Here is a 25,243-nt window from a genome sequence, read left to right as displayed (position 1 = left end):
CATGCCCTCCTAGATGTGTACCATCCTCAAAGCTTGGGCTGAAAACTCGCACTTGGGTTTGGGATTACCCTTACCTGATCCGGGGGGATTTTGGTCTCCATAGACACCGCTTCTCGCAGCCGGGCCACTGTTCCAGACAGCGGGACAGCCACTCCGATGCGCATGCAATGCGAGCATTTCCCCTGGTATACCACAGTAACATACAAGGGCCTGCAGTAAAGTGAGACAATAGGCATGGGTCTGAGACTGCAACAATACCAGGGGACCGCATGCAACGCCCCCAAACATGCATGATCCCTGGGCTGTGGCATGCTCAGCGCACCCATTCCCAGAGCACCTCTGCAGCCCATGGCCATATGCCTAAATGAGTTGTCACATTCCACATAGGACTTGGGATACAAACAATATGGGCTGCTTCACATAGCCTGCATTTCTATTAGTATGCACCAATTTACAAGGGTGTAATACATTCTACAGAGCCCAATATCCTAACAGTATGCAGTGCTTCAGAGGCATATCACATTCAAATTATACATTAAACAGAGCCGGTCATCTTAACTGTATGCATTGGTGCACAAGCTCACACAAGGCTTGATAGTTTGCAGTATCAATGTGCAGCGTTAACAGAATAAATGTATCAAATACAGTGCTTTACTGAAAACATACAGATTTTTCTGTTTGTCACAACTCACGCGATACAGGTCATGAAGAATTACAGGGTCTGTTAAGCATGCTAGAATTTCAACCCATGACTTGGGAGTGCAAAAAACAATGCTACTGAGAGTGCAAGGGCTGTGGTATTAAGTTGGCTATGTTAAGGCAGTGTGATTGTGCTGTTGCTGCCCTCCTCTAGGTTGTGTAGGAAAGAGCTACTTCACCATGTTCTCAGCAGGATTAAGAAATAGAGGAAGGTATTACAAAAGGCAATTTTTCAACAAAAAAAATTGTTTTCTAATGTTTTAACTTAGGTCGACATTTTCAAATTCTTAAATATATCTTTCTACACTTTTTACCATTTTTTTGTAATTAGGCTGGCCTCCATTTTGTGCATTTCCAACTAGGAGACGGAAAAAGAGATCCAAAGAGCACAAAAGGCACTGTCTGTATATCCATTTACTCCGCAACGGTACAAAATAATATTTTCTTGTTAGTGCAACGTAAAAGAAAATATTTGCTTTGCACCTGCAGCTCGCAGCTGTACTGAATCTCCAGACTGTACTTCTTGTCCTCTGACTACAGATCTTGTTTCCATGACTGAAGGCAGCTCAAATTGTAGGAGAAGTCAAGTAAAACATGAAAATTAAGATAGAGGGCAAGAAACTTTGTTAAACCTTACAGAAATTAAACCATGAATAGGAAGGCATTGTTAAAAGACAGGGAAAGCAAAACTAAGTACGTAGTGGTATTTATATACTGTGTAATCAGGGAGGAGGTGAAAAGCTGCTGAAATGGACATATCCTGGAACTAACACTGCTGGAAAATGTTAAGATCAAGCTTATAATTACTGGACCCATTATTACAGTTTGTGCTAGAAAGAAGCAGCAAGAATTTGAAGAAACCTATAATACTGTTGGTTTGCCAATAAGAATGGACTGATCAGAATTAAAAGTGCTGCAGGCAAGCTTCAGGCCCAATGACTGCACACATATGAGAGCTAAATAGGGGCGTGGTGAAATTATAGCGAGGGATCATGTCCTGAGACATGGACTCAGACATATACTGCCACTGCCAGAAATGGAAAGGCATGGTAAAACGTCACAACTTTTAGCCGGGCTCTGCATGGCACAGCCTAGTAACCACTCAAAATCCTGCAGCAATGTACAATGTCACATTTGTGGAGATCCTATGGGAAGGAAGCAGAGATATTGATGTAACTGATGCCTAGTGGTTGGACAGAGTTGGGAATAGACATAAGTCTTACGGTCCATACACTTATGGACCATAAACGTATAAATGAAACAAAGTATAGTATGGTTTATGTTCTTTAAAAGGAAGGAACGGGAAGATTATGGCTCAGCAGTACCACTCATTTGCTCATGGGTTTGGCTAAAGGCTTGAAGAGAAGAAACCAGCCCTGGTGCATATATATAACCCAGAGGCCGGACATAGACTATCAGTGAACAATACTCTAAAGGGAGAACACAACAACATGTTGCGTTACCTTGCATCTGTGTAACCTGCTAGTAGAGTGGCATCGCCAGACTCCAACTGATCAGAGCGCTTTCTAGCAGACTTATGTCTAGCTGGAGAGGTTTGTGATTATAGAGTTGGCTGAGGACCAGGACTCAAACTGGCTGTGTTGTGCTAAACTAGACACTGGTGATAGGGGCTCTCATGCTTATAGTGTATGTGGAGGGTTTACTATACTGTCCTTGCTCTTTGGATACAGTAGTTCAGTGGTTGATAGGGGAACGTGTTGTGGTTCGATTAAAGATCATTTGAGGTATAAAAATGGAAACGGCGCTCCATGTCTTAAGGATTTACACAAGCGTGCCATTGGGGCAAGGCATGCACAGAGTATTCACGCCTGAGCAAAACATTCTGGATGATAGTAACTGTGAAAAAAAGTAAAAAGGAGTGCATTCTATCACCTATTTTGGCTATTAAATGTATAATGGCCCCCTTTGATTGTTTGCACCAAGGAAAATTATGGATTAAATGGAAAAAAAAATGTAATGTCACATGTAAGGCGGAACATCACGTTCACAAGAGGGAGTTGATGTTGTTCAATGAGAACCATCAGAGTGTTTTTAAGATCATTCGTTTTTTACTGTAAATATCTTCTACTGGCATGTGATTAATGATATGTAAAACATTGATCTAATGTGTAAATAGTTAAACATATGCAGCAGCACATTAACTGGAGGAAAGCATGGGATTCGTATTCTGTGCAGCACAAGCGGTTTCTGGTTGGGTAGTTAGAGTCACGTCGATAATCAGTATGCAGATAGGAGGGAGTGGTCAGGTCCGTGGTTGGAAATGGAGGTTGTCACGTGGGAGATGGTAGTTGAACACTTTTGCGGTGGTGGTTTGGAAAGCAGCCAAGTCTGTTTTTCTGTTGAGGGTGAGATTAAGTTTTTGCCTGTACTTTTGAAAAGTTGGTTTGTTTCTGTGTTTGGAGGATGGTGTGGTTGAATTGAAGTATATATGGTGTGGTTACACAGGGAGTTTGGAATTTATCCAGGAGGGAGCAGTTACGTCGGTGGAGTCTAAATGGGGGGGGGGGGGGGTCATGCAGGAGATGGTATAGTGGAGGTTTTGAATAGCGGATAATTTTAGTTTACTGTGAAGTGGAGAAAAAAGACTTTTGCAGGAACATTTAAAATTTGTTTTTGTTTCTCAGTGTGGTTACACGGTATGGATAATTAGTCACAGAGTCTGACACAGGTGAACATAGATCAGCAAGGCACAAAGGAGATATACTTTGGGATAATTTTAGAAAAACTAAGTGGGTGTGGGTTTAAAAAGAGAGCACTGATAGATGAAGGGTTACGTTCTGTAATGCATAGTTTAGAGGTCTTGTACAACGAAATGAGAAGTACAGATCATGTTACATGTCTAATGTGATAAAAAGAAGTAATGGTGGTTTTTAAATTTGCAGTTACCCATGAAGAAGGGCTATTAAGCCCGAAATACATGGGTTGAAGTGGAAAAGACTGCCTAGGATGAACAATGCATTTCTCCACGTGCTTTAGAAAAAGGCCTGGATGGGCATATCTCTAGCATTAGAAGCACTGGAAAAGCATGAAACCTTACATGTGGATGGAGAAAGAAACGAAAAGATATTGGATGAAATTGCAATTAAATGGTTAAATATGAACGACATTACTGAAATTGAGTATTTTTGCGTCTTTATGGACATTTCTGTGCGACTGGGGCGTAACGGCGCTCCATATCTTATGGATTAACACAAGCGTGCCATTGGGGCAAGGCATGCGCTGAGTATGCAGGCATGAGCAAAACATTCATGATGATATTAACTTTTTTAAAAAAAAGAAAAAAAAAAAGGAGTGCATTCTATCACTTATTTTGAATATGAAAATTGAAACTGCCATTTCCTACTGCCTTCTGGAAAGTGAGATGGTTTAATAATTTCCTTAGTGGCATAGAGAAGGAGTTCCATAGTTTGCAGGCTTGGACTAAAAAAGAGCAAATTTCGAGTTGGGTTTTGCTGAAACATGGCACTTTCAGCTGTAAGAGTATATTGGACCAGAGGCTTCATCTAGACCAGCGAGTTGGATATCTTTGTTTACAAATGTTGGCCCTATTCCATATAGTGCTCTTTGAGCTATTTAAAATCTATAAAGAATTTGCATAGGGCACACATCACCCGAGTTTCTAGCTTCTAGGCATCGACTGCATGAAGCACTGGCTATTCCGTTAAATTACGGAGTATCACTTTAACTCCAGTAAAATTACGTAAGACTATATAGAGCCCGAATCCTTTATACACTGCCACCAATCACTGATTGCAAAGATGTATACACTTACTGTGTTGGAGGTTGATTTTTAATGAATGGAGTTAGGGCAGTTTCATCAAGGGCGCAAACAGGGAGTGTTCCGGATGGGCAAAAGAAAACCACTGGTGCCATTTTGTTTTTCTGCAGAGAAGCATGGGTTAGGATGTATGCATTGTGTACAAAATACAAGAGCTGGTGATCAAGATGAACTGTTTGGTTGAGTAAGTTGCAAGGTAGCTCCAGTATGTCATCATAAATATATTACTTACCTGCAGAACTGCGGTTGACAAGACTGCTCCACTTTGAGGGTTTTGACACTTCTAGAGTGAGGCTAGGTGGGATACAAAATGCCTCCCAGCACATTCAGTCTTCAACCACCCAACCCAATATGAGCTTGATAAACACTGACTGATAACAGGACTGCGTGCAAAGAAAGAAAAGGAGCCTCTGGGGATAAATTAAAAAACTATCATATCGTGCAGTCAAAGCTACACCCCCAAAAAAATTTACATTTTTTTTAAAGTACAAAAATATTTTTCACAATTACAGCTTAAAATGTCCTTAATTACTGACCCCCAACGCATAGTCAACATATTTGCTAGTCACTACGAGGAGGTATACACTGGCTCCTCCAATTCTCAGGACTCCCTATCTCCTGATCTTCTGGCTACGCTCGATATACCTACTAATTCATCGCAGGACAGAGAGACCTTGGAGGCAGACATTACAGTGACGGAGGTTCAGAAGGCCATTCAGGATGTTCAATCCGGGAAGGCTATTGGCCCCAACGGGCTTCCCATTGAGCTATTTAAGCCCATGTCAACACTATTGGCTCCCCATTTGCTTAATCTATATACTAAAATGTTTTGAGTCAGGTGTGCTACCCGATGAGATCCGTACTGCCGCTATAGTGGTCATTCATAAGCCGAACAAACCTCTTGAGGAGTGCACATCGTATCGCCCCATATCCCTGTTGACAGTTGAGGCGAAGATTCTGGCCAAACTTCTTGCGAACCGTCTTCGCCACTTTATCGCTGACTTGGTCCATCCCGATCAGTCCGGGTTTATGCCGGGGAGGAATACGGCTTGGAATTTACGCCGGGTGCATGGTGTCCTTCACAGGCTTCACACCATAGAGGAAGATGCGATTCTTTTATCGCTGGACGCCTCAATGGCGTTTGACACCATCGAGTGGGATTTTCTTTTCGCCGTTCTGGCCCGTTTGGGGATTGGACCCAAATTCATTTGTTGGATTCGGCTACTGTATACATAACCTATGGCTCACGTTGTTGTCAATAATCATCGCTCCGCTACTTTCTCGCTTCATCGCGGCACGAGACAAGGCTGCCCCCTATCACCACTGCTTTTTGCCCTTGTCTTGGAGCCACTCGCGGTGTGAGTCCGAGGTGATCCGGAGATACAGGGACTTAAGTGGACGGAATCTCACGAAGACCGCATCTCCCTGTATGCCGATGATATCCTCTTATGCCTGGCCTCCCCTGCACGGTCGCTGCAATGGGATCTCCACATCTTTCACATATTCAGCGCTCACTCTGGATACCAAATAAATTGGTCTAAGTCCCAGATATATATGCTATGGGGTTTCCCCCCGGCAAATCCTTGGGGATTTAATATCCCAGTGGCACCTTGGGGTATTCGGTACTTGGGCATTTTCGTTACTCCTGACCCTGAGCTCTTTTTCGAATTCAACTTACTCGGATCTCTTCAGCGTTGCAAATCTGACGTTGTGCATTGGCGCTCTCTTCCGTTAACTCTTCTCGGCCGCGCAACCCTTTTTAAAATGCTAGCGCTCCCACGCTTTCTCTATGCTCTACAGAACACACCTATCCCGATCCCAGATTCTTACTTCTCTCAGATCAATGGAATATTGCGGGGACTGCTCTGGGAGGGCCGCACGCCGCGCATCGCAACGATCAAACTTAGCATGGGTTGGTATGATGGGGGCATCGCTCTACCGGATCATAGACTGTATTACCAGGCGTCCCAATTGGTGGTGGTCAATCGCTGGGTGTTTGAGTCCCGCGACGAGCCTAAATTTCGCACGGATCACTGGCTCCTGGGACGGGCGGTTACAACAGAGCACTTTACACCAATCCCCGCAAACTTAATTTGACAGGTCCCACTGCACGCACGGTTGAGGTCTGGCATGAAGTCACTAGAAAATTAGGATGGCACAGGCGCCTGACGAAAGCTACTTCCCTGTGGGAGCCTGATATTTTAGGTCATCTCAGCACCTGTCCAGGGTTCGACAAGTGGGACTTGATCGGAATCTCCACGATCAGAGATATCTGGGTTCAGGGAAGGCTGGCATCGTTTCCTGAGCTCCACGCTAAATATCAACTGGCTCCATCGGAGACGTTCAGGTACTTGCAGATTACTCACGCGGTGTCCTCAGCCCTGCCTCAAGATGGTCCTCTCCCCGATTCGTCCCCTCTGGAGGACCGCCTGTTGCTGGATCCCATAGACCGTAAGGCCATCTCATTAACCTACAAGAAGTTGGTCAACAATCGCCCCGACCCGATGTTGAAACTTAGGGAGGGGTGGGAGAAAGATCTGGGTGAAATAGAGGATGACATGTGGTGGGACGCTCTAGCCTCACCCGAGAAATAGCCATCCCTATGCACTTGCACCTGCTCCAACTCAAGATCCTTCACCGGGCATATTTCGATGCCAAACTCCTGTTCCGGCTGGGCAGGTGCCCCGATCCACTCTGCCTCCGACATTGCAATCAGGAGGGTACTTTTTTCCATATCCTATGGGACTGCCCACACATGCACGACTACTTGGTGAAAATCGCCCGCCAACTTGGGAGAGCAGGAGGTAAATCCCTTCAACTGTCACCCCAATTGTGCCTAATTAACATATGGGGGGGGCGTCCGATTTCACGCAGGCTGAACAGACATGGGCCTCTATGGGTTTTATTATAGCGAAGCGGAATATTGCACAACACTGGGGGGTGGCCACATTTCCGCACCTGGCTGAATGGGCAAAAGACATGGATACTGTCATGGTGGCCAAGAAAGCAGTATTCAAGAGTAGAGGCTGCCCCAAAAAGTGGGACCAGAAGTGGGGGAAATGGAATATATACAGAGGGGACATCTGCATCTCACCAACGGTGGAACTCCGGAGGGACAGACAGGCACTGATGGCCCATTTGACGGCAGGGGTGCTGGCTTCTCCCCCTTAGGGGTAATGTTCTGGGTCTCTCCATCCCCCGCTCCCTGTACACTGTTGGCTTGCACCCGATGCTTAACTTGACCTTTCATTATTTCCAGGAAATGTATAATGATTATTTTTCGCATGGACCCCCATTTTGCCAAGGGGTGAATGGCATTATGAGAAAGGCATGTCTACATTGGAAGGGGCATTTCTCACAGTGACTATATATTGTATGTACCGGTCTTTGGTTGGTGTGAAAAAATAAATAAATAAATAAAAAATGACTCCATTATCAGCATTAACGTTCTGTCCTCGAGTTCATGTAAAAAGTCCACACTCATGACAGGAGCAGACTAGGAAATGAAGAAGCCGAATTATTTCAGGGAATTGTTAGATTTTCTCCAAAGTTCATTTTACCTCAGTAGGAGTCCAACGTTTTTAATCAAGCAGTAGAGTGCCTTCCTAGAACTGTCAACGATATTTGCTCAACTAAGATATCCAAGGCCTCATCAGGACAGTCTCACTGATCCGTACTTATGACTGTAGATATGTACATTTGTGAAAATGGCAGGCATACCACCAATACCAGTTAAGGATACTGTGCCCCTTCGTGATGTAAAATTCAGAAGAGTCTTGGGGCAAAAGTCATCAATCAGCACAAAGAGCTTGTTGACTGATCAAGAGTAGATGAACTTAGGTCTGATAGCTGTGAACTGGCTCTTTTCATGTATAGATTTTAATACTTGGCTAGGGAGCCAGCATTGCTTAGTTGAACTAAAAGGAAGTAACTGATGCAATAATTTCTTGTCCCTAAATGTACCTGTCAGGAATGTTAAGGCTGTGTGCAGATCTGCCTACTTCGCTGATAAAGAGATGCGCGGGAGGGCTACATGACCTATTCTTTTGCTTTGTCAACCAAATGTCATACATAGCACACACGCAATATAGTCCGTGCAGAATACAAGCATGTGGTATAACAGAATTTCTAAGTGTTATGTTGTCAGACCCCGTCTGGAGTGAGGAAGGAAGGATTGGGAGACGCAGGGAAAGCAGGGACTACTGGGCCTCAACCACTGGGGCAGTTTGCCTCTGATGTCCCGGTGGCCCATCCTACTGGCCCAAATACTCCCCTAGCAACCCCCAAAAGCACTCTATGATTGCACAAAAATTACTCGCGACCCCCCTCCGTATCCTCCTCAATCCACTCTCAAGACCCCCATTTTGAAAGGAAGTTTTTTTTTCTTGACGAGAAACCAAGCACTGAAGATCTACCTAGAGACAGTGATGTTCAGGTGATGTTCAGTAAAGTCTTATCTAAGAGGCAATAGTTTTTTAACTGAAATTCTAGTTATGCAAAGGGGTATGATAACTAAAATCATACACATATAATTTAAAACTTTGTACAGGATCCCAGAGTGCTTATTTTAAAGAGGAAAAACTCTTGAAAATATTCACAAATAACCTTTTGGTAAGACACTTGTCATTATGGAGTTTTTAGGTCTCGCCAAGCGACGCAGCGCGAAAGCGCTGTCGCTAGCGACATCTATTGTTACTAACTTGCTTCGGAAGGGAGACAGGACATGTGCACGCGCAGGACGGACTGCAATTGTGAACGCGCCCGTGAACGCGTACCACGGCGTTAGATTCACTTGCAAGCGAGTGGATGTGCACTTGTATAGCTGGCGCCGCACGTTTACGCGCCTCCTGCTGGTTATACAAAACCTCCCAAAGAGTAACAAGCAGCAATCGCCGTGGCCTTATATTTATTTACTACAACACCCATAATGCTTGTTACAGAATGCTGCCAAGCCCCGGGGGCTCCGGTAAAGCCCACCTCCATATACAAGCTGCAGGCCCCCTAGTGCAAGAAGGACCGGAGAGAGCATGGAGGCGGACACTCACATCAGCGGATCCAGCGTGAAGGTAAACGCTCACAGCGCCCTGTTTCACACCCCATCTTGCTGCATTTCACACCAGACCCTGCTGCAGTTCCACCCACAGCTGCGCCGTCTTACCAGTAGACAACGTGCATTTTCACCGGCATGGCTACAGGACAGTATCACCGACTTGAGATCAGACGGACAAAGCTCTACTTCCAGCACCAACGACACAATTTGTTACGTTAACAACTTCGTGTATGCTCCGTCCAGAAATGTAAAAACAAAGAGTCATGCCTGTCTGCCCATACAAGTGCAGACAAATCCATTTACAATAAGCGGAGGGGAAGGGAGGGAAACCCTACCCCTCGGCTTGTTTATCTGCACGGTGCCCGCGCTTGCATTTTCCAACAAGTGTGTAAATCAACTTTATTTTGTTTTATCAGCACAACTTCATTGACAGGCACCGTGCTTCATGCTTCATTTTATTCACTACTTCCGAGGAGGTAGCGTGTGTGATTTTGGAATGGGCATGCCCGCTTTCATGTTTCACCATGGGAGTGCCAACGCCGAGACTCAAACCCAGTTCCAAAGTTGGCAGCTCAGGATGTTACGCCACACTCCCTGTCGAGACAATTGGCATTTTTAATTAGTTGTTTTTAATCTCAATGCGCATTTCCCTGGCTCAGACCTTTAACTTTCACAGACGCTCTCCTTTACTCTTGCGGGCTCACCTGGTACTGCCGCTGGCTCCCTCTCTTCGGGCTGCGGCTGCCTCCTCCTCCTCCTCCCCCCTGCTTGTTTAACATTGCAGCCAATTTCAAATAGAAGATTGTGAGCTCAGTCCTTTCATTCTAAGTCATATAATGCTGGTAATTTAGAGTTAGGGGTGTGTAGAATGTCACGCAGTGCGTGAGTACTGGTGTTCATGCAGTTCACGGAGCCTCCCCGTGGCTATGACAGTAGTTTCCTCTCGCAAGTGGCACGGTCACCGGATGTGTTTATAGCAAGTACCATAAAATCATGTTATGCGTAACTTGTGTTTTGTACGGTTGCATACCTTGCGGAGCTTTTATGAATGTCTCAACACTCACCAGGGAATTAAATAGCAAATTACTCCCAGGCCAAAAAGCATCACAAACAGTCCCTACGTGCAGGCAAAAGGCCACCTTATGTAAAACTTTGCAACTTTTGCCGTTTTTTGCAAGTAATACGGAAATCTGTGCCTGCTATCCCCTTCTTTCTCTGTTTCTCGCACACTCTTTCTGCTCCTCTTTCTCGGGTTAATTCACCACTTCCTACACAAACTACCTATCCCTCTCTATCTTCCTTTATATCTATTCTGTGCAGTGCTCACCTTATTCTATTCATCATGCCACATAATTCCACTACACAAATACAATCCACACCACACAATTCCACCCCACACAGTTCCACAACAATTTCAATACAACCCACATAATTCCATTCCACAACACATACATCCACTACACTCCAAACCAAAACACATAGGTAAAAGACATTGTCATTTACAACGCCAATAGCTAAAACTAGTCCAAATGCGAGACCTATTGCATTGCAAATGCTTGTTTTGTAAGCTGATCCTTTTATAAAATAAAATTAAAATGTGCTCTACTCCCCTTGGATTCTCACCTAAAAGAAAATAAACCACATAAAAGGTGAGTAAATAGGCAGCAGCTGGTTTTAGAGCAGAATGATAAAGCAAAAAGCAGCTAGGTAATTGTTCTACTCCATGAAGCTAACGTCTCTGAAACAAGGGTACAGTCCTAAATAATTTTTGCAGAAATCTTTTTAGGACGTGCTTATTTTAATTGTTTCAATCAACTTTTTTGTTAGTGTCATCAACAAACCGTTTTATTCAGAGGTAAGGGTGATTAATAAAGGCCTTTACCCATGACATTATCTCCCTCACCTGCAAAGCAGCCTTCATGATCCAAGCAATATCCGCTATCTGAAACGTACAGGAACGCACACACTTAAGTTACAGTGAGAGCAACCCAATGCACACCCTCAAAATTGATGCATGTGGGGACATCTAGGTGCATTGTGACAATGCAAGGCTGAGAAGATCCACTCATGTTCTGGCAAACCCTAGTAAGCCATGACTTTAAAATCCCTCTTATTGATGCCAATAAGTCTAGTTTTATGGTAACGCACTTTTTAGGGTGGAAGAACAGAAGTGTTTCAGCAGCATCTTTTCAAGTTGAATTTAAATAGTACTAAAAATTAAGGTTTGGGTCATGTTGCAGTTCTGCAAAGGCTACACTTGAGAAGGCTAAGGAAACTGCATAGATGAAAATATATCTAATGGTAGAAATGTGTTGCTTCGGAGGAGGGGGGTGTTACTTGGGTGAAGGATATTCTGAACTCTTAGACAAGAAATAGGTGCAAAAACAAGTCGTTTTTTGTGATCAGAGGGCTGAGGGGAGGACATAGATCTATAAACGGAGGTTGGCAAATGGCTTAGGCTCATACTTTCTTTTGATAGTGTCTGTGACATTACTAAAATTGAGAGGATTACGCACATTATGGCAAAAGCAGACGACTTGGATTGAAATCCTTGAGTAAAAACACCCAAGGCATAACAGAAAACCAGAGACATCGAATGACTAGGAATTACATCTCATGCCTAAGCAAAATAGGATATTGAATGGTGCCTGGTGAGGATGTGCAGGTGGTCACATGTAAGGGGTAAAAAAGAGTGGATCAAGTATGACAACTCGCTACCAATAGGGGTATAGCCTTGCAAATTTTTGCCACAATGAGGTCTACTGGTTACAAACCGAAAACACTAGCTTTGAATGAGAGAGTAAAAGAAAAGGGAGTCAGGCAGTGAAATACATAGTTTATAGATATTCAGGCGACTAAGGTGTAAATCAAATAATGTTTAGGTGGCACTAAGATGCAGGAGTGGGTGGAACTCCAGGTTTTACTCCGTGGGCGGAATTGGCACTGTGTGCCGATTTTTTAGCGCATGGAGCTTGTTCTGCACTGGAAAATCAGAACAAACGGCACAACATGGCGCATCAGAGTGCTGCTTCTTTTTTCAATTAGCGTGGCAGCTCTCTCATTGCGAATGGTCGCGACCACCCACGTTGAGAAAATCTCACTAGAGAACACCAACTTACCGTTGGAGAAAAAACTCTGCCACACGGCGGTTGGCGGAGATTAGCCAGAAGTCTGCGTTACAAGCGTAATATGGAGTTAGCAAAACACTGCAAACTCTGCTGGTGGAGTGGAATGTATCACCCACCCCTATTTAGATGTACAAACTAGAGACCACTGTAGCACTGGAATGCACAGAATGCATAAAACATTGTAAATGGGCTAGCCCGATTGTCGAAAGAAATCTAAATTGGATAATTTATGCCTTCCATGCGGACAGGCACTCGTGGATGGGCTAGCACAGTTTCTTCTGTATGAGACAGTGCGCTGCCTAGACCAGAAACAATTGAACTCTTACCGTGTGTGAGGCAGTGGGATCGGCAAAGAGATGCAAAGGAAGGGATCAAACGTATTGCTCTGTTTCTGGCAATGAGGACACGTCAGGGAAGACCTGGAATGAAACAGAAGGCACCAAACTAATTTACACAAAACAAAGGTCAGTTTTTCTGAGAAAGACAAAAACGAAGACAAGGCAAAAGAAAAGAAAAAAGGTAGCAAGCGAAGGAAAAAAGAGAAAAGAACACGCAAAGAACATAGAAAGGAAAACCGAGAAAAAAAAAATGGAACAAAAGCACCCCAAAACACAATACTAAGGAGAAACTACAGGTCTCTAACACTGAGGCATATAATGGAGAACATACTATGATTTTTTCAATAAAAGGAGATAAACCATTTTAAAACACTGTAGCATATAGAGGAGAACATGCTATGATTTTTTCAAACCACTTAATGTGCCACTTTAGAATAATTACAGTAACAGGTTAACTACAATTGGATTTTATTATTCCCAAATCTCACTCACCCCACAACGCACTTCTCTATGTTACCATTCTTTTCACTTACCACAACCACCTAGCAAGTGCCACGTTCCTGGAAGTTGAATGGTTTATTTAAGTGGAAAACTGAACATTTTATGAAAGCTCTTGAGAGACTTTCAGTAAAACCATGCCACTTAGCACATGGTTACAAAGAAATTAAATCAAAACGGCACTGGACAATTACTTGATAAGTATGCTCGGTCAACATTCCAGATATAAAATTAAGACAGCAGTCTGCTGTAGTGCCCGAGAGGAGACTGTAACTGGGAAAGCAATCTAATTTGTGAATTCAAACTGTGTGCTGCTTCCTCAACAGTGTGTGGCAAGAATTAGATTGTAAACGGGTCCGAGCAATGAGAAAACCACTAGCCTGATACGTCAACCTAAAATCTCACATGCCACTGTTGAAAATATCTACAAGCTAGCAGCCATGGAGGTGAAAAGGTAGGCTATAGCTAGAAGCCTCGGTCAGAGTCACAACACTCAATCGTGGCATCTGAATCACTGGTGTATTAGGCACTAGTGGCCAGAGAATGAAGAACTCTTGGCACTATGGGTGCCACAAATCTAGTCACCTTTTTTTTTATTTTAAACTCGTTTTATTGAAACCATGCTCATCACAGAAAATGTAAATAAAGATATGACTAGTATCTCAGCATATACATAGCTTTCGGAAAATGGCAATCTTAAAGCAGAACGTTAACTATAACCGTAGGGACACTTTTTACAGCCCATCACTTATGGCATGGCAGTCACCCCTTCAGCATTCAGAGTGGTCGGTCCCCCTGGATCTTGATCCCCCCCAGACAATATCCTCTCTAGGCTCGCCAAGCTCCCTGCTCCTTTTCCCACTTCCTGGGACAGCCCCTGCTTTGATAGAACACCTTTTCTGCCCTCTAGCACCAATCTAGATTGGATTTCTAGTCTGTTAGTCTGGACAGACCCACACTTCCCAATGCACTTGCTGTTTCACTTGGCCACCCCTGCAGCCAGCAACAGCCAGATCCTCTGGTACTGGGGACAGCTTTCTTCCCCCAATATCGTAAGCAGTTGCCACAACAGTCACTTTTAAGCATCTATCCTCACAGTTGCAAACAATTGAGAGAACTCCCAAGGGCCCACATGGAACAAATATCCTGCGATTAAATATATTTTAAAAAATAATTTATACACAGATTAACTGGTCACTTTGAGGTCTAACAGATCATTCTTAAAAGCAGTGAAACGTTGAGGCTGTTGAATGTCTGCAGTGAGGTAGAACTTGTGAAATATCACACTTGGCTTAAAAGCTAGATATCAAACCTTTTCTGAACTGCAAATATCAATTTAAAGACGTATGCTGGAAATCGAGCAAAAGTGAGACTGGGAAGCTAAAGCCAGCATATTAGATGCACGTAGAACATCAGTAGGCAGAGAGAGCTATGAACAAGCTGCAGTCTTAATTCTGCTGGCAGAAAATACTATGGTCATTCAAGGTAAATCAATTTTTACCAGGCCAAAAGGAACATTTCCAGCTACATTAGAATGTGTAAAATAATAAATAAAAACAGTGGTGAATCCAAATGCCAAACAAATAAAACACTAACACAACCAATACTCTCCAATTATGAAATCCCAGTAGAGTGAATGCATAAACCAGATAAACTTAAGAAATAAACTCAAGATAAAAAAATGACTTCTGACCTTAAAGAATGAGCAAAGGTTTAAGAACCAAAACACTTGAAAAATGCAAAATAAAGATCACACCACGGATCCAATGAAAAAGAAAACAGACTTTGAATGGGAGCTTCCAAAGATTTAAACTAAAGACAAGAATACGGGAAACAGTGCATACATAAAATAGGACCGTTCTGATTGACAGACTAAACAAGAAAGGAGCCATCAGATACACTACAAAGAGCAAGCAAGTCAAAGCAGACCTATGACCAAAAACGAACAACTAAGAAAACTTGATGCTGCTAAATATAAAGAAACAGGATAGCTCCAAGTACCAGTGACCCGAAAGAGAAACAAAGTACAAGTATTCAACACCTTATATACTCCTTTGAAAAAATACAGCACTCAAAATATCAATGCATTAGGTGAAACCAACCAACCAGCACATGTAGACAGAAGCCAAACAACTGCACAATATCGAGCAGACAAGAGTGGGCATGTTATCCAACGTCCAAAGAAGAATAACATTATTCTGAAGGTAAATAGAGTAACACAGCAGTGCACATTTATGCAATGTACTCACCTTAGTTGCTCCTGAAACAAGAATACCTATAAGTGCTAATCCAAACAGCCTGCAATAGGTAGACTAACGCCAGAACAGGACTAAAGGAAACTAGATTTAAATGAAATGGAGGATTTCCAGGTGAGGTGATGGTGGCAAGTACACAGAAAGGGAGGCGTGTGACTCGAGAAATTAGCTGAGAATTTACAATCATTACAAAAGAGTGAGAGGAGGACTTGAAGACAAATAACACCTGCACACAGAACAAAGTTATTCGTGATTACCTGTACTGTGCTTGGAAAAGTTCTTGTACAAATGTCCCAGCAATTGGAAGGGATGGGCCGTCCGGTGGTGGCTCCTCCTCCAACGGTGGCTGGAAATAAAGGGTGGTGGCATGTAAGACATGCATTTGCAACACTAATTTTCACGCCATAAATAAAGTACTTGCAGCTTTCACTTTTAGAAGGCAAGAATGTTCTTATCTTTTAATTCATGATCACAGATCCAACACGTACATGTACTTTTTTAAACGTATCAACTCCTACATCAAAGAAAGTTACTTAAATGCACTAAATTATTAAATTACTCTAAATTGCTAGGCTGGACATCTTCGGTAAACAAATAATTACTTACTTGTAATTCTATTTTTCTGTGATAAGTAACATTTCTCTGTCTTCAGCAATGTCGACTGACAATGATACACAGTGAAAAGAGTATACATTCATCCCCTATAGCAAGAGGGTAAGGAATGATCTTTCTGCTGGATATGGTGCTTTCAGAAATAATTGAAGAAGCCATTCGCAAAGCTACTTAATAGGCACTAAAAAGGCAATTTTTCATGAGACAGGCTGAATGTCAAATGTATGCAATGCGTCAAAGGGGATTTAAAGGAAGGGTCAATGGTATTGAAAAGATTTAGAGGATAACCTTTTCTAAGGAACTCAAAGAAGTCCTTTATGAGCGGAATTCTGAAAAGGATAGTCCGAGAAGGACTTTTGCCTACAGGTTGCAATTTCACCCTGCTGAACTTTAATCGAAGAAGGCTGCTAGGTTTCAGGAAATTGAAGAAATAATGTAAAACAAATAAATACATAATTAATTCAGTCTATTCTGCTATGTTCTGGGATGATAGTTTTTACGCTACCGAATCAGTTTGAAAGCACATGAAGAACTGGTAGAAAGATGCTTTGCGTCACTTTCAAAATAGCCATGCAGTCTTGTAGCATATTCAAGAAAGCCTGCTGGAGATGATCATAATCCAGGTCAGACAGCTGAAGGATTAAATGTAGTGGAGTGAGATTTTGCCCTGGGCTCTGCAGACAAAACCAGGCCTTTATGGTTATATTAAGTGTGGTTCTCCCAAGACACAATATAGATCTGTGAAATGGCGGTCTACGCCCCTTTCCTACAATCAGGGTTATCCTACCTCTTTAACTGTTTTCTAAGTGAACTTGTTATTAACAGTTAATTTGTATAAGTAAAGGTAGCCATACGTTACCCGCATTAAAGGTTTGCAGATTATATATATTTATTTCACTGAAAAAACACAAAAGGTTACAGGGATGTTCTAATTAGGCTCACATTTCACTCGTACAAAACCAGTGAAATTCAGTAGTTATCGTTACCTGAGCCAACTATAACTTACAAACCTGCAATGCACTGGTTATGACCTCACATATTACATCCCTCATGACATGGTCGGGGACATTACTGATGACATCTCAAATGACATTTCAAATTACATCATCCACTGAGTTTTCTAAAAGATTATGAGCGTTAAAACATATACAAAAGTTAAAATAGTATACTTTCTGTACTACTGAGTGATACTATTTCTAACATATTACGCGTGTCGCTGTGTTATTGAGTGTGAATGGATGTCTGGGTGACTGCATGGGTGTGCGAGTGGCTGTATGTGTGTATACGTGGGTGTGTTAGCTGTGTGAGTGTGTGTGTCGGTAGCTGTATGGGTGAGTTTGTGGTTGTATGCATGAGTGGGTGTGTACGTGACTATAGGTGAGTGGATGGGTGGGTGTCTAGGTGTTTAGGTGGCTTTATGGGTGAGTGGCTGTTTGATTAAGTGAACTGGTGTGCGAGGGGCTGTAGTGGAGTGTTTCTATGTGTGAAAGGCTGTATGGGTGAGTGAGCAGATGTGGGGGTGCTTGGATGGATGTGCAAATGGGTATGTAAGTGGTTGTGTGTGTCTGAGTGCTTGTATGGGTGAGTGAGTGGTTGTGTTGCGAGGCTATATGGGTGGATGGGTGGGTGGGTGGATGGCTGAATAGGTGAATAAGTGGGTGTGTGAGTAGTTGTATGGGTGGATGTGTGGCTGTGTGAGCAGCTGTATAGGTGAGTGAGTGGTTGTGCGAGTGCCTGTATAGGTGGGCGAGTGGCTCTTTAGTGGAGTGGTTGAGTAAGTACTTGTACGAGTCTGTGAATGGATGTGTGAGTGGGTGCATTAGAGGTCGTACAGGAGTGTGAGTGGTTGTGTGGATGATGTCATCAGAGATGTCACTGGCCATGTCATGAGTGATATGTGAGCTCATAAGCAGTGCATTGCGGGCGTACGTTATAGTTAGCTCAGGTAACTTGAACTGCTCAAATTCACTAGTTTTGTACAGGTGAAATGTGAGCCTAACCATAACATCTCTGTAACCGTTGGCTTGTTCAGTAAATTTCTAAGGTTTTTCAAATCCTATTTCATATCTAACATCGCTGTAACCTTTGTTTTTTCTAGGCCTAGGCTTAAAATTGCACTCTGCTCGCGGAGTTTATGGAATTCAGCAACTCTGAATTCCGCGGGGAATGCGGAGTTACTGATAAAGCGCGGTGCTGAATTTTGTTTTCAATTGGTGCACTCGTCACATCATTTCACGCGCAGGGAGTGTGACGAGACTGGACTGGCACCCGCCAGCAGCTGCACAACCCTCAGCAGCCAAGGGGAGTTCCTCCCCCAACTAGTAGTATGCCACAAGGCCCCTGTGCAAAGTGGTTGAGAAAGGGGGAGAGGCTCAGACTAATTCTCAGCATGCGCGTTTGAGCTTTATTTTGCCGCTTTTGCCTGTTTCAGACCTTTATTCCGCCTCTTTCTGCTAGTTTCCAAGCTTTAATTTGCCGCTCGTCTAACCTTCATTTTCCCTCTTTCTGCTCGTTTCGGACCTTTATTTTGCCTCTAGATGCTCGTCTCCGTCCTCTATTCTGACTGGCTGCTCGTTTATGACCTTTATTCTGCCTCTTCACACACAGGGAGCTGCTAAACATGCAGCTCCCTGTGTGTGAAAGCAATTTGTCAGTTTCCTTGCTCGCTTGACAGCCGGAAAGGAAACAGCTGAATGCTCAGCTTCCAGCAAGTGAAAGCATTTTCATTGCTCTCATCTGCTGGAAGCAGAGCGTCTGCTGTGGCTTGGTGGGAGTGGTTAAAATTCCCCCAAGCCACAGCAAACAGCTATGCCCTTGGGGTGGGCACTCCGGGACATAGCAGGAGCTGGCCCTGGAGGGGTGGGGGGTGGCGGTCCCCATGGCCATCTATGGCTAGGAGGGGGTTAGGGGGGTTATGCCGCCCCAAACCCTTTGTTGTAGCGGTCCACAGGGCAGAGCACGGCCCATGATGGGGGCCACGTGGCCCCTCGTCCATTTTAAAAATTGATTTTGGCCCTGGGTAGGTGGGGTCCCAGAGGCCCAAAATGGTCCAGAAAAGGGGTCGAGCGACGCGCTTCCTTAAAAAATAGAAATAGGGAAAAAAAAGCAAGCAATTCGCAGGAACCACCCCCTTCTCCACCACTCTGCAAACCCGCCTCCTGGCGATGTGCTGGTTGAGGGATGAAGCCCCCTTGGCTGCTGAGGGTTGTTAGGGGCCAACAAGGCCTCCTGTTACCTCCAGTAAGCCCCCACAATTGCTGAGAGGTGGTCGGAGGCCACACCCCCTCCACCACTCTGCAAATGTGCCTAATGGCGAACTGCTGGTGAGGGATAAGGCCACTTTGCCTCCTGAGAGCCTCAGGACAAAAGTGGACTTCTTCCCCCAAGCAGCAGTGCAACAGGAGGCGCGTTTGCAGAGTGGTGGAGAAAGGGGGCGTGGCCTTCTACAAGGTCTCATCAATCCACAGTGTGGGACCTACTGGAGGAACCTTGGCCCCCAACGATGTCCTTGGGGGCCAACTTCCTCTCTTGTTCTCTCCAGTAAGTCCCACACAGCGGCATTGCTAAGAGGTCTTCGGAGGCCACACCCCCTTCAACCACCACTCAGCAACCGTGGCGCACTACTGGTTGGGGGATAAACTTCACTTTACTCCGGAGGGACCTTGGGTGCAAAGAAGCCCTCCCGGGGGGGGAGGGAGAGAGGGAGAGAGAGGGGGAGAGAGAGGGGGAGAGAGAGGGGGAGAGAGAGGGGGAGAGAGAGGGGGAGAGAGGGGGAGAGAGGGGGGGAGAGGGGGGGAGAGAGGGGGAGAGAGGGGGAGAGAGGGGGAGAGAGGGGGAGAGAGGGGGAGAGAGGGGGAGAGAGAGGGGGAGAGAGGGGGAGAGAGGGGGAGAGAGGGAGAGAGAGGGAGAGAGAGGGAGAGAGAGGGAGAGAGAGGGAGAGAGAGGGAGAGAGAGGGAGAGAGAGGGAGAGAGAGGGAGAGAGAGGGAGAGAGAGGGAGAGAGAGGGAGAGAGAGGGAGAGAGAGGGAGAGAGAGGGGGAGAGAGAGGGAGAGAGGGGGAGAGAGAGGGAGAGAGGGGGAGAGGGGGAGAGGGGGAGAGGGGGAGAGGGGGAGAGGGAGAGGGAGGGAGAGAGAGAGAGAAAGAGAAACTCTATGGGTGAGTAAGTGGCTGTGTGATTGACTGTATGGTGAGTGAGTAGGTGTGGGAGTAGCTCTATCGGTGTATGAGTGGATGTGTGTGTTGAACCACACATTTTTCATGTTGGAGGTGAAGCTCAATAATTAACGTCTATTCTAAGTCGGCACCTGACGTGTTTCAGAGTCAAGCCTTCATCACATGACTGTTCTATCTTGGATATACCCATGAATAGTGCAATGTCCTTCATTTCCCCAGATAGGAATATACAGGGATTGAAACATCGGTCTTTCCTACTTGAAAGGCGTTCCCATACATCAAGCAAAGAACCTTTCTAGTGCTCCCTACTGATCCTCTCATAATATTTAACTGAATGCTTCTTTAGTACACATTTCATAATCCATAACAACAACATTGCCACTCTTCTCTGCCGGGCATATAATTATCCCAGTATCATTCGCTAATTGGAAAGACAGAGGGATATTAGAATTGGAGGAATCTTTCTATTTGAAATCCAACTATCCGGTTCTTCCTATCTTTTACTTTCTTCTGAAAATCCATTAAAAAAACACTAATCCACCTGGAAGACCTATTGTTTCCTCAAGGACACAAAATGTATCCAGATACAATGATTATTTCTTGAGGGACTTTGTCCACACCCTGCCCTCTTACTGAAAAAGATGTTCTTAGGACAGTGGTAGGTATTGAATGGACTAGTGAGTATATTTTGATGGCTTTAGATGCAAGCTCTCTATATACTGGCATTGATGATGAACAGGGTGTAGAAGCATGCAGACACTTGAGGGCATGCCCCATACATCTTTTGTCCCATATGAATATGCTATTAGTATACCTAGAAGGGGATTAATGATCAGTTTCTTGCTCATTACACAACTCTATTTCAAAGTAAAGTGGCGTTGGATGATGAGGTTCTTGGGGAGTTTTTAGCCGCAGCTGATCTTCCGAAACTGGATGGGATGCAGGTGAAGCGGTTAGGCCAGGATATAACACTGGGGGAAATCCCAGGAGCGATCAAGCATATGGCGAGGAACAAGACCCCTGGGGCGGATGGCCTGCCGATCCGAGTTTTATTTGACCTACATTGATCTCTTGGCTCCTAAGTTAGTGATCCTTTACAATGAGGCACGGTGCACGGGACAACTGCCTGCCACCACTTGTGAAGCTATTATTGTTCCACTGCTGAAGCCGGGGAAGTTGCCTTCTGATAGGACTGCTTATCGCCCGCTGTCCATGCTTACCACTGACTATAAGATCTTAAGTCGGATCTTGGCGACTCGGCTGCTCCCACACATGACCGACTTAGTGCATAGAGATCAGGCGGGATTTATTCGGGCACGGAACACTGCCATTAATGTGAGGCGCCTGCTTCATTTACTGGAAGCGGATTCCTACCCGAAGGCTCTCGCTGCCATCTTAGCAGTCGATATAGAGAAAGCATTTGACAGTTTATAGTGGCCTTATATATTTCAAGTCATGCGCAGCTTTGGCTTGGGGGATGCCTTTGTGGAGTGGAAGACACTGTTATACAAATATTCCACCGCTCGGGTTAGAACAGGGGGTCTGATCTTAGATGCCTGCGTGGTTAGCCGTGGGACGCGGCAGGGATGCCCGCTCTCCCAGCTTTCATTTGTCCTGGCCATGGAGCCCTTAGCGGCCCGGGACGGCGGTACCCGGGGCTTTGTGTATAACGACGCATTCATCCCATTGCGCTCTATGCCGATGATTTACTCATGTTTCTAGCGGATACGGCCAACGCCCTCATCGGAGCGAAACGCTTACTCCAGGATCTTGAGGAGGTCACGGGACTCAAGGTGAACTGGGTGAAGTCCTGTCTGTTCCCCACTGCCCCGTCGGATGGGGGACCATTAACTACGGAGGGGGTGCAATGGGAATAACGTTGCTTGACATACCTGGGGACCCGTGTTTAGAAGGCAAACTTACTGGAGGGTAATGTGGGTAGAGCCATCCGGGGCATTAAGAGTAACTTGGAACTTTGGGGGTCGATGCCTCTCTCAGTGACTGGCCGGGTGGCCCTCCTTAAAATAGTGGCCCTCCCCAGGTTACTGTATTATTTTCGAACCCTGCCAGTCTAGATCCCTGCGTCAATTTTTTAACCACTTTAATCGATGCTCACGGGTTTTCTCTGGGCTGCCGGGAGACGGAGGGTGGCACTGAAAACTTTGAGACCGAAGGCAAAAGGGGGATTGGCGGTGCCAGATTTTGAGACGTATAATTTGGCAGCTCAGCTGCAGTGGCTTACCCAGGCAGTGGCGTTGGAATTTCGAGGACCGGACGAGTGGGTCGACTGGCGGGTCCCTGGACAAGTTCTCTCTCAAATTATTTTACAATTGCCGCTGAAGCTCCAGACACTCACCACTGAGCTGCGGACGTTTTGGCTGTGTTGGAACAGAAGCCACAGGAGAGCGCAGATCGCGCGTCCCTATGCCCCTGAGATCCCTTTGGCCATGTGCGCTGCTCTTCCTTATGGGGGCAGCTGGGCTGCGCTGACCGACTGGAGGGAGAAGGGTCTGGGTATGTTAAGAGACCTCGGAGGATGGCACCCTGCTCCCCTTCGATGTATTGCAGGACAGGTATGACCTGTCCCGCAGGGACTTTACTCCACTCGGCCCTTGTCGCGGCCATCCAAAAGCATTGGAGAGAAGGGCTGTCTGAACCCAGGACTTTCAAGGCTTGCCAATATGTTGTACTGGCAGAGGGGAACCTTTAAGGCGGTCACCTGCCTATACAGGCGTATCCCACACAAGACACTGACTCCATTGCTGGTGCTGAGGAAGAAATGGGAAGGGGACTTGGGTGAAGAGATCCCTGAGAATGTGTGGGCCGAGTTGGTTGAACGAGCGTTGAAAAGTTCTAATACTGCATAGGGCGTACCTCACCCTGGCAAAAATTAACACATACTTTGGCACGGTCACAGCACAGTGCCCGCGATGCAACATAGAGTGTACAGATTTTCGTCACATGATGTGGGGTTGCCCCCAAATTGGGAAGTACTGGAAGGAGGTAGTTACACTACTGACAGACTTCTGTCGACAATAACTTTTCCACCAGTGGATGCCTGGGCCCGTGCCTACGTTACATAGTTGTAATACAGTGCTGTGGGCAAATTCGGTGCAACAAGGATGTTTATAGGGCGTGGATTTTAATTTACCAACTTCGCTAATGATTTTTAGGCACTGCAGATTGTTGAATACTGTAGGATATAAGGTTATCTACTTAAGTGGTTTAATGCATACCAGAGTTGTAGGCACAGCTTTAAAGTTTAATGCCACTGTGCTCATCTCAGGAAACTGTCCCTTTTATTTAAGCAAACTATGGAGGGCTGTCCACAGGGACTGACAAAGTGTTTCCAGTGTCAAATGCATCATTTGTCGACCTTTAGACTTACATTGGGGGTTCATGTCAAGTCTTTAAGAGGGTGATGATGTTAAGGTTAATACAGTATGAGCTCTTTTTGGAGCATGGACAACGTTTAAAAAGGGGGTAACCCCATTAAAGTCTATGGAGACATTAGTTAGGTGGGTGAATACCATTGTTTTAAAAAAAAAAAATAAGGTCAAATCCACCAAACGTAGATGACTTGACAAATTATACTATACATCCAGAATGCGGTGTCAAAGGTTATGTCCATTATCACTTGACTGTGATAGAAAACGGAGCAGAAGTGTAGTATGTTCAATTACCTCAACTCCAACATATATATAGGATTCAGTCACAATGACTGGATGTTGTCATCACGGATATCATCCGAGATGTCCACACCCTAGTCTTTCCACAAATCCCATATGCTTCTCTGATCAATCACCTATACATTAGCGGCGGTTCTTACCTTAATGGGTGGTCCCCCATTGTGCTTGACAACACTGTTAAGGTCTTCATGCACCCTGTCTAATAGCCAGAGAAGGAATTCTTGCGCGTCGTGCTGGGAGTTCCCTTTGTACTGCAGTGCATTCTTAGAAACCACCATCTGCATTTAAAAAACAAACAAAACTATGTTCTACATGAGAGTTTTCAATAAGCAACAAATAGTTTGTAATTTGTAGGCAAAAATCAACCATCTTTTTTATTTGTTTGCATGTTACAAGACATATGGGATTTTGGCAATGAGGTATCAGAGGGTCAAATAAGGAATAATAAAAACAAAATGAATAGAAAACAGAGATAAGTTTAGAAAAAAGATTAACAGAAGAAATATTTCTGAGACCTGCATGGGTGCTCTCAAGAGTCCCAGACGTTTGTCACACCAGAGCCCAATCCCAGACATAGGCGGTGAAGGTTCTCTCATATCGCTGGTCTTTAAATAAAAAAATAAAAAAAGGAGGAGTGCAGACAATACTATCAGTATATAGAACTAGGCACAATAAAAAACAAAGTAGGCAACTGCCTATATAACCCAGGTCTGACATTTCCTCTTAACGGCCTGCTTCATCAATAGAACGTCGGGCTGTTGTAACCTAGAAACCATGCGAGGATAGCTGCATCAGAAAATCTGAACAGTCTACGGAAAGCTAGGTAAAGTGTACAATTGCAAATGACCAAGAAAACAGTGGTAGTTCATCAACTGGAGTGTCGGTGCCCAGCCCTAGCACTTGAGACACAACGTGCCTGAGCCTCTGCCAATTGTTTAATTTAGCAGTGTTTAGGAAAAGACGACTTGCGTCTTCATGAATGCTTTCTCCCAGCAGGTCAGC

At 44.7% G+C, this 25,243-nt stretch overlaps 1 protein-coding gene across 1 annotated transcript in view; it reads right to left on the bottom strand.

The window, feature by feature from the left end:
• Positions 1-25,243, bottom strand: part of USP31 (ubiquitin specific peptidase 31) — a 217,492-nt gene that overhangs the window by 162,297 nt on the left and 29,952 nt on the right. The window contains exons 2-5 of the mRNA XM_085629506.1: positions 24,382-24,519; positions 16,025-16,113; positions 13,003-13,095; positions 75-210 (exon numbers count right to left, since the gene is read on the bottom strand). Of these exons, the coding sequence (XP_085485632.1) occupies positions 75-210; positions 13,003-13,095; positions 16,025-16,113; positions 24,382-24,519 (456 nt within the window). The remainder of the gene's footprint in view (positions 1-74; positions 211-13,002; positions 13,096-16,024; positions 16,114-24,381; positions 24,520-25,243) is intronic.

This window comes from Triturus cristatus, chromosome 10 (genome assembly GCF_964204655.1).
Source record: "Triturus cristatus chromosome 10, aTriCri1.1, whole genome shotgun sequence".
NCBI classification, from domain to species: domain Eukaryota; kingdom Metazoa; phylum Chordata; class Amphibia; order Caudata; family Salamandridae; genus Triturus; species Triturus cristatus.
This window is presented reverse-complemented; position numbering and strand designations above follow the sequence as displayed.